Here is a 9,138-nt window from a genome sequence, read left to right as displayed (position 1 = left end):
AGCTCATCTGCAGGGCTGTGCGCTGGCAGCGTGTTTGCCGGGTACGGGAAGCTTTCGCACGCGCTCACCGCGCCCGAGGCGTCCAAGTAGGTTATGGTCCCTGGCGTATCGACTGAGGGCGGGAGAGGCCCGCTCGGCGAGATGACAATTGTGCCGTCCGCGGTCTGGATCCCCTCCTGCAGGAAGAGCGACACCTTGACCAACTTGCCGCCGAAGAAGCCGCACAGAGACTGCCGGGGGGCGGTGACACGGAATCAGGGGTTCTGGCGACGCAGGGGTGGCGGGAGCCGTCGAGCCCGCCTGCTTCAGCGAGGCGAAATCGGCACTGCTCATCGCGAGATACTTGTCGTAGACGGCCCGGATAGCGCAGTCGACAAGCTCAGTAACCGCCTCGGATCGGAGAACTTTCTTGCGAATCTCGTGCAGATGGTTCAGAGTTACCAGCACCAGCTCCTGCCGAGCGTCGCGCCCGGGTGTCGGTGGGCTGTGTGAGGACGCCGCACGCGTGGCGTGCGAGGGCTCAAGTGCCTGCGGATAGCGGCACGCCAGCATTTGGTACTTGAACCCCATCGTCATGAGGTCGAAGAGCTGCGTCGGGGCATCGGTGTGTAGATTGAGCTTCAGGTGGAGTGCAGGCGCTGGGAGAGGGGCGGGCGAACCTTGTCCATCGAAGCTTTGTTGAGACGCATGATGGATGAGTGCGCGAGCCGGTCGAAGATCTGGCGGGTCGCCTCGACCGAGTACATCTCTTGGCTTCGGAAGAGCTCACCGATGAACCGAGGGCTGTACATGGTGCGCACTACGTCGTGCAGCACTACAGAAATAGAGGGTTCGGGGTCCGGGCTGCGTGGGGCCAACGCGGCTCTTTGCGCGGCATGGCATGCCTCGAGTGGCCTTGTCGCTCGGGATGCTCTGTGCGTTTAGCCGCTGCTCCAAGATGTAGATCATCTCACCACCCATATTGATGATGAGCATCGGCATGCATGCATCTGACGCCATACTAGCGTTTGCGCGGCAGGGGCGCGCTCGCTGGGATCTTCTATCGTAACGCCGGCAAGCCTGCAGTTTCTTCTCTTGGAGCTTTGCCGAAAATCTCGGGTTGTTGCTCCCAGTGCCTCGCGATCTCCTTTCTTTCTAATCGATTCTCTTGGTAAGGGACAGGTGTACATAGGCGGCGCGAACGAAAGCCCCACCCAGCGCCGGCCGGCCTAGCTCCCCTCGCCACGGCGCGCTCGACTGCAGAAGAAAGAAAAAGATCGTGAACAACCCAAGGGAGGGATGGGAGGACGGCACGCCGCCACCACACAGGGATAGGGTGTGGTGACTTGGAACCAGGGGAGAGCCCTGCTCGATTTTTTTGGCCGTTCACGGCGATCACGGAACCACCGTGCAGGTCGACGCTATAGCGTTGGAATGCGGAGCTCTTCGCACTCTCTAGGGGTTGGAGCGATGTCTCGCTCCACTAGTACCTCGTTCGTACTCTCTGTTTGTCTTGCGTGACACTTGTGCCTCCACACTGTCCAGTGTGACTCATCGTGTCACGCACGCCGATGCGGCTCGTTTGTTGTTCGTCGGCGGCTTCCAGCTCTCTTTCTGTTCTGTTTTTGCACTTGGCCTATACTCTCGGCCTCCTCCGCGCGCCGCCGGGCGCAAGTGGGAGCCCTCGTGCTCCCGCCTCCCCGGAATCAAACGCTTGTAGGGCCTGAGAGTGGCCTGCCATGTCACAGGAAGGACTGTGGCTGCAGGAGAGTACCACCACCCATCACTTTAGTTGGTATAATACCCCACCTTCACGCGTCCCATGATTTCTTTTTTAGTTTCCCATAAGTAGGGTAGGTAGGTAGGTAGGACGTAGGTAGGGAGGAAGGGGCACCGCAGGGGCCGGTCAGGTTTTTGCAGAATTTCATGATGAGGGCCGCCCAAGCAAAAAAAGAATACACCTGAGGGCTCTCCCTGGTTCCAAGTCACCACACCCTATCCCTCCCTCCTGCCAAAAACCCAAAAACCTCCGGAGCACGGCCCTTCCGAATCTGACTGTTTTCTTTTTCAGTGTATGTAGCTCATTCGTACTTTAAAAGAAAAGAAAGAAAGAAAACAGACAACCCAAGGGAGGGATGGGAGGACGGCACGCCGCCACCACACAGGGATTTTAAGGAGAGGTGTGTGGTGCGCTATCCGTCGCCCACCCTAGGGAGTCTGCCTCTTCCTATCTCTCTTCGCAGTCTCTCGCCGATTCTCGCTACGATCATTCGTACTTTCTCGTAGATTTTGTTGCACTTTGTTTTTTTCAAACTCGCGTCCACGTCGCCGCCGAGCCGATTTGCCGAGCCGAGCCGAACGAGCCGCTCGCACGGTCACGGTCGTCCCTGTGCTCGCTGCTCTGTGGCACTCCGTCTGTCGCACTAGGCAGCGCGAACCGATGCCAGGCGAAAGCGACTACGATGGCTCGCCAGAGCCGGCCGATCGGCCCGACCGTCGCGCCGGCGATCCAGGCCACCGCCCACTCTCGCCCTGCGCCTCACTCACTCTGCGCCACCCTTGCTCTGCGCCGCGCCCACTCCGCCACCGTACGGAGCCCACCCTTCCGCCACCGCCCACCCGGCTCCTTGCCGCCTGCACAGATGCCGCGCCCGACGCGGCGAGGGCGAGCGCGCCCTGGCTCTCGTACCCAGAAGCGCTGGTCGCGTCTGAGGGGCACCTACCGACTTCGATAGACAGCCGGCCTCACCGCTTGGCCGGTGTCACTAGGCGCGCGCTGCCAGCCTCGGGTTGACGGGCAAGCGGCTTGACGCCCAGGCCTACTTGATCTGGCTGCTGTCGGTGCAGCACGGCGATCACCACGCCGCCGCAAAGGTCGAGGAGTGGGCCGCGCTTCAGCGCCTCAAGTCCGTCGACGGCTGCGCCGCGGCCGCCGTCGGCGTGGACCTGCTCGTCGCCGCCGACGTGAACGAGCAGTACGCCAAGTTCCAGAAGGAGTGCTACTCGCCTCCGCTGCCGCCGCCGCCGATGCCGCCGCCGCCGCTGCTGCCGCCGCCTCCGCTGCAGCGGCCGCTGCAGCAGCAGTCGCCCACCGCGAGCGACCCCTTCAGCAAGCGGACCGTGCTCCTCCTCGACGTCGAGACGACCGGGCTCGACACGACCAAGGACCGAGTCGTCCAGTTCGGCGCAGCGTACCTGCGGCGCGGCGCGCGGGTAGGACCTCCGCTCGAGTTGCTCGTCAACCCGGGCGTGGCCATACCGGCGGCGGCGAGCGCGGTGCACGGCCTCGGCGACGCGGACGTGGAGGACGCGCCGTCCTTCGCCGACGTCGCCCCCCGCATCGTTGCGCTCCTGCGCGGCGAGGCGGAGGCGGGCGGCGGGTCCGCCACGCCGCCCCTCCTCTGCGGCTACAACGCGCTCGCGTTCGACGTGCCGCTCCTCAACGCGGAGCTCGAGCGGCACGGCCTGGCGGCGCGCATCGACCCAGCGACCGTCCTCGACCCGCTGGTGTGGCTCAAGTTCTTCCGCCGCCACTGGCCCTCGCACGCCCTCGGCGCGGCGGCGGAGCGGTACTCGCACTCCCTCACAAAGGCGCACTCTGCGGGGGCGGATGCCGTCGCCGCCGGGGCGGTGCTGAGCGGGCTGCTGGCGGACGGGGTGATCCCGGACGACGCCGACGCCGCGCTGGCCGAGCAGGCGCGGCTGCGGGCGCTCCTCGAGGCGGAGACGGCGCGGTACGGCTCCTACCTCTACACGGACCGGGAGGACGGCGCCACGCTGCGGGTGGGCTTCGGGAAGCACGTGGGCGAGAGCCTCTCGGATATGCAGCCGTCCTACCTGCGGCAGCTGCTCGGCTTCCCCTCGCTGCCAGCCACCGCCGCCGCCGCCGTGCGCGAGGCGCTCTACCGCAGCGGCGCCGCGCCCCGGCCGCACCCCGGCCCCTTCCTCTTCGTCGTCTCGTCCCTCTTCGTCTTCTTCCGCGACTTCAGCGGCACGGCGGGATTCCGCGTCTGGAGCTCACTGTGAGAGCCGCTGGCGCTCCTCTCCCACCCCCTCCTTCCCTCTTCACTCGCTCTCACTCCTCTCCAGGCGCGATCCGACGCGGGCCTTCTCGGTCGGGCACGGCGCCGTCGGGAAGCTGGTGCGCATGTCGCAGCGCGTCGAGGATTCGGCGCTGTACGCGCCCGAGTCTCACCGCGACGCGGCGCAGCGCAGCCTCGAGCGCGGCAGCAAGGTGCTGGTCGCCGCCGGCGTCCTCGTCCCCGACGGCGCGCTGCGGCGGGCAGGTGCACTTGTGGGTTCACTACATTGACTCGTCCAGGTTGTGTGCAGGCGACGTCTGTCGCCTCGCGACGGAGGACGACCGCGGCCCGCTCACGCTGCTGCTCGCCGCCACGCGCAGACGCTTCGCCAGCCTCAATTGGGACGCCGAGCAGGCGTCCCGCTCGTCGCTGCTCACTCTGCGCGGGGACCTGCTGAGCCTCTCCCTTCTTCTCTCTAGGTCTATACTCGGTGGAGCCTCCGTCCGCTCAAAGTCACTCGCTCTCTCAAAGTCCCTCGCTGCTCCCTAGGTGATGACGCACGTCGTCCACGCCGCAGTCGCCTACGGCGTCACGTCCGGGCTCATCCCGTGGCGGCTCCTCACGGCCGGCTGCTCGCTCGGTGACGCCGCCTCGCCCTCTCACACTCCCTCTCTGCCCCCACGCTTGAGGAGAGGGGTTGCTCCGTAGGTGGGTCGCACGCTGCTGTCGGCGGGTGCGGCCGCGCGCTTAATTGAATCCGAGCGTCTCCTTGCGTAGGCAAGGCCGCCGGGAAGGGGCGCGCGGACGCCGGGGCGCCAAGCAAGGTGCTGTCGGAGCACGGCGAGCAGATCGCCGCGCACCCTCAGCGAGCCGAGAGCGCCGCCGTGCGAGCGCCTCTGTCGGCGGCGCTTGCATGCGCGCAGGCGTACCCGACAAAGCGCTGGAGGCGCGCGTAGTAGAGGATAGACCTTCACTCTCAGAGCTTCTCGCTTCTTCAGCCGCAGCCCGCGCTGCACTGGCTTGGCGCTCTCCACCCGTGCGTTTGCGTTCTTAGCGTGCGCCTCGTCGTGGACGCGCGGTCGGCCAACGGCACGATCATCGCCAAGACTTTCCTCGCCGTCTCGTGGGAGGAGAAGGGCGAGATCCTCCGCTTCCTCGAGTGGATCGTCGAGGAGGTCCTCTGGCGGGGCCAGCGGTTTCCGCTTGAGCAGCGAAAGAAGAAGGTGGCGGAGATTGCGAAGCACGTCCTCTCGAACCTGGCGGAGGGGAGCACGGTGCGGCGTCCCCTCCCTCCCCCTCCCCCCCTCCCCCCTCAAATCACGACTCACTCCCTCCGCCTGCCGCCGCAGCCGCTCATCGACGGGCTCGAGTGCTGCTTCCTCTTCCTCGACGGCTTCCAGGAGCTCCGCTCCACCCTCGCCGAGCTCGGCTTCCCCATCGGCGGCTCGCGCGCGCTTGGCTTCTTTGACTGCGCGGACGCCCCGATCCACGCCGCCCTCGCCGCTCCGCTGCCGACGCTGCCTGAGCTGGAGCACGGCCCGGCGACGGCGGAGCCCCTGGCGGCTGCGGCCGTGCGCGCGGAGAAGCGAGTCTCGAAGCTGACCGAGGAGCTCGCGGCGGCGGGCGCCGACTCGGTGGAGGGGGGTGATCACACGCCTCGCTCCACGTGCTGAGCCCGCCTCACACTCACCCTCACCGCTCCCCACCCCGTCTCTAGGTGCGCACAAACGCACGCAGCAGATCCTGCTCAACGGGGTGATGCTCACGCTGCAGACCTGCTGTGACGCCCTTCGCCGTTTCCCGGCGCGGGAGCTCTCGTTCGAGATGCAGTCGCTGCTGCGGCGCTGCGTGATGCTGCGGCCCGAGCGGCGCGTCCACCCCGCCGCCCCTCGCGGGCTGTGGCTATGTCGGAGGGGCGGCCGTGTTTTGCTCGTGTAGGCTCACCGCAAACCTACAGCACCAGGCGGCGCTCGGCGGCAAGCGCGGCGAGGTGGAGCAGTCCCACGCGCTGGCGCTGGAGGCGGTGCGCATGCGGGCGGCGCCAGCGGTGGCCGCGGCAGCGGCGGAGCGCGAGGCGGAGGCGCGGGCGCAGGCGCAGGCGGTGCAGGCAGAGGTGAGCGCTCTCGGCGCGTCCGCCGCCGCTGTGGCGGGGGCGGCCGAGGAGGTGCTCATCGCGAGGATGCTGCGCGACGCCTCGTCGGCGGAGGCGGCGCGGGCGGGCGCGGCTCGCGCTGCGCGACTCGAGTGGGTCGCGGGGGCGGACGAGATGGAGGTGGCGGCGGTCGACGAGGCGGAGGCGTGGACGGCCAGGATGGCAGAGGGGGCGGCTGAGTCTGTCGCGGGTTGGCTGCGGCGCGAGCACCTCCGCAGTGAGCCTGCGAAGCTGGCTGCAGTGGAGGCGGCGCGGGCGTGGGCGGTCACGGCGATTGGCGGACCGGACGTTTCGACGCTGGTCGCGCTCAGCCTGGCGGCGGTGCGGGCGGTCATGGGCGGTGCCGCTGCGTGGTACGTCGAACAGATCGCCGCGGCGGAGGCTCAGCGAGCAGCGGCGGCGGCGCAGCTGGCTGCTGCCAAGGCCCAGAGGGCGCGCGGGGAGGCGGTCCTTGCCGAGCGCACGGCGGCGGCGACAGCGGCTGCTCGCTCCGCGTCCCTCGCCGGCGCGGCGCAGGAGCACGTCGAGGAGGCGGCCGAGTTGGCGGCGGATGGCATGGAGGAGGCGGCGGCGGAGGCGGCGTCGGCGCGCGAGGATGCGCAGCGACGCATGCTCACGCGTTGCAGCCGAGGCGATCCCCGAGCGAGCTACGGGGCCGCGGCGAGGGCGGGCGAGCAGGCGCTTCCATCTCGGCTGCATCTCGGTCGCTTCTCGGTCGCACCTCGGCTGCACCTTGGCAGATCTCGGCATAATCTCGAATGATCTCGGATAATACCGGCTGCATCTCGGCTTAATCTCGGCGGCACATTGGCCAGATAGTCCATCGCGAACAGGTGCTGGACCGCCACCTCAAGAAGGAGTCCGCGCTGGCGGCGAAGCATGCGCGCTCTGCGGCAGCGGTCGTGGTGGAGGCGGCGGAGCGCGGCGAGGCTGCGCGGACCAAGGTCGCCCTGCTTGCGGCGCAGCAGCGCTGCGCGCTTCAGTCGCTGGACCGCGCGGCTCCCGCCCCGGGCAGCTTCCGCGTCAGCCTGCTGACCAACGTGCGCCCGCGCTCGGAGCCGACCGCCGCCCGGGCCACGCCGCTCCTCTTGACGGTGCTCGCTCCGCCTGAGGCGGGCGCCGCTGCGGCGGTGGCGGCGAGCCCGCTCAACCCCGACCCGCCGCAGACCCTCGCTCAGCAGCTGGCTGCGGCGGAAGCGGCGGCGGAGGCGGCGGAGACGGTGGAGGCGGCGGCGAGGGCTGAGGCCGACGCCGCGGCGCGAGAGGCGTCGGAGGCGGAGGCGCGGGTGCGGGCGGTGGCCGAGATGCGGGCGGGGCAAGAAGAGCGAGCGATGCAGGCGGAGGCGGAGGTGGAGGCCGCGTTGGAGGTGGCGGTAGAGGAGGTAGAGGAGCTGCGCCAACACGCGGCGGCGCCTGCGTGGGAGGACCGCGGCACCGCGGCGACCCTGCCGAGGGGCCGCCGGCTGACACTCCTCGCCTGCAAGAACTGCCAAAAGGCGAAGACGGCCTGCACGGACCAGCGGCCGTGCCAGCGATGCACGCGGCTCGGGCTGCAGTGCGAGGGGGAGGCGAAGCCGGTGCGCCGCGCCTGCGACCAGTGCAAGCGGGCCAAGACCAAGTGCGACCTCAACGACGCGATGCCCTGCGCGCGCTGCGTCCGGCTCAAGCTCGAGTGCACTGCGGGCGGCAGCTGCAAGAGGCCGCCCGGCCTCGAGGAGCCGCACGGACCGCCGCAGTGGCCCGGCGCATGCGCGACCGCCGCCGCCGCCGCCGCCGTCCAAGCCGCGGCGACGACGGGCCCTGCGATGACTGCGACAGCTCCGACCCTGGCCATGGTGGCGGCTCCCGCGCTGGCGGTGGCGGCTCCCGCGCTGGCGGTTGCGGCTCCCGCGCTGGCGGTGGCGGCTCCCGCGCTGGCGGTGGCGGCTCCCACGCTGGCGGTTGCGGCTCCCGCGCTGGCGGTTGCGGCTCCCGCGCTGGCGGTGGCGGCTCCCGCGCTGGCGGTGGCGGGTCCGGTGGCAGGCCCGGCGGTGAGGACGGTCGACCTTCCGGCGGCGGCGTGCCGCGACAACCTCACCGCCGGCGAGGCGGCCGCCGCTCTGGACAGGCTCTCCCTGCCCGCCCTCACCGAGCTCGCGGAGGTGGCAGAGGAGGGCCTCACCCTCGACGCGCTGCTCAAGCGTTCCTTGGCCGCCTCCGCCTGCACCCCCGCCTCCGCCTCCGCTCCCGCCTCCGCCGCCTCCGCCTCCATCGCCGAGTCCCCCGCCGAGTCCGCCGCCGCCGAGCCGGCAGCCGAGCCGGCAGCCGAGGCTCCAGCCGAGCCTCCTGAGGCGGTCCGAGCAGCGGGCGCCGGCGGCGAGGCGGCGGGCTGCGGCGGCGGCGAGGCCGGCGGCGGCCAGGCGGACGCTTGCGAGGTGCTGTGGGTGACCGACGAGATGCTGGCGTATCGCGGCGCCACAGCAAGCAGGACGCGCACCCCACTCCTCACGTGCCCTGGCGTCAGCGCGCAGCCGATTGCTGCTGTAGGCTCGACCAAAGCGGCAGCTCGAAAGCGAAAGCGAGCGAAGCCCGTTGCTACCCGCTCTTCCGCCGTACGCGACCGGGTGAGGCGTTGCCCATGGGCTGGCGCTCCGCTAACGCGTCCACCCGAGCATTTGTCTCTAGGTTGAGATCGTGCCGCCAAAGGTGGACGGAGCCGGCCGGGCAATGCGGGCACGCAAGCAGGTCGACTATGCTGCGGAGGAGGCCAAGTACGACAACGAGAGCATGGGCGCGAGCAGCGAGGAGGAGGAGGGGGGCGGGAGGGCGGCGCGCACGCGGCGGCAGAAGCAGCCGGCCTGGGAGGACGAGGACGAGGTTGCCCGCTCTTTCGCCGTCGGCGACCGGGTGAGGCGTTGCCCCTACGTTGGCGCTCTGCTACCGTGTCCACACTCGAGCATTTGCACTCTAGGTTGAGATCGTGGGGCACGCGGAGGGATTCTTCGG

The 9,138-nt window shown here is 69.4% G+C and overlaps 1 protein-coding gene across 1 annotated transcript in view; it reads right to left on the bottom strand.

Annotated features, from left to right (window-relative positions):
- EMIHUDRAFT_201139 (hypothetical protein) overlaps window positions 1–791 on the bottom strand; it is a gene marked incomplete at both ends in the record, with an annotated part of 1,332 nt that extends 541 nt beyond the window's left edge. Inside the window, 3 exons of the mRNA XM_005789235.1 lie at window positions 1–230; window positions 388–588; window positions 660–791. The exon at window positions 1–230 is cut by the window's left edge and continues 61 nt beyond it. Coding sequence (XP_005789292.1) covers window positions 1–230; window positions 388–588; window positions 660–791 — 563 coding nt within the window. The remainder of the gene's footprint in view (window positions 231–387; window positions 589–659) is intronic.
- Between the last annotated feature and the right edge of the window lie 8,347 nt (window positions 792–9,138).

Source organism: Emiliania huxleyi (assembly GCF_000372725.1).
Source record: "Emiliania huxleyi CCMP1516 chromosome Unknown EMIHUscaffold_13, whole genome shotgun sequence".
NCBI classification, from domain to species: Eukaryota; Haptophyta; order Isochrysidales; family Noelaerhabdaceae; genus Emiliania; species Emiliania huxleyi.
The sequence above is the reverse complement of the archived record's forward strand: the minus strand, read 5'-3'. Positions and strand labels throughout refer to the sequence as shown.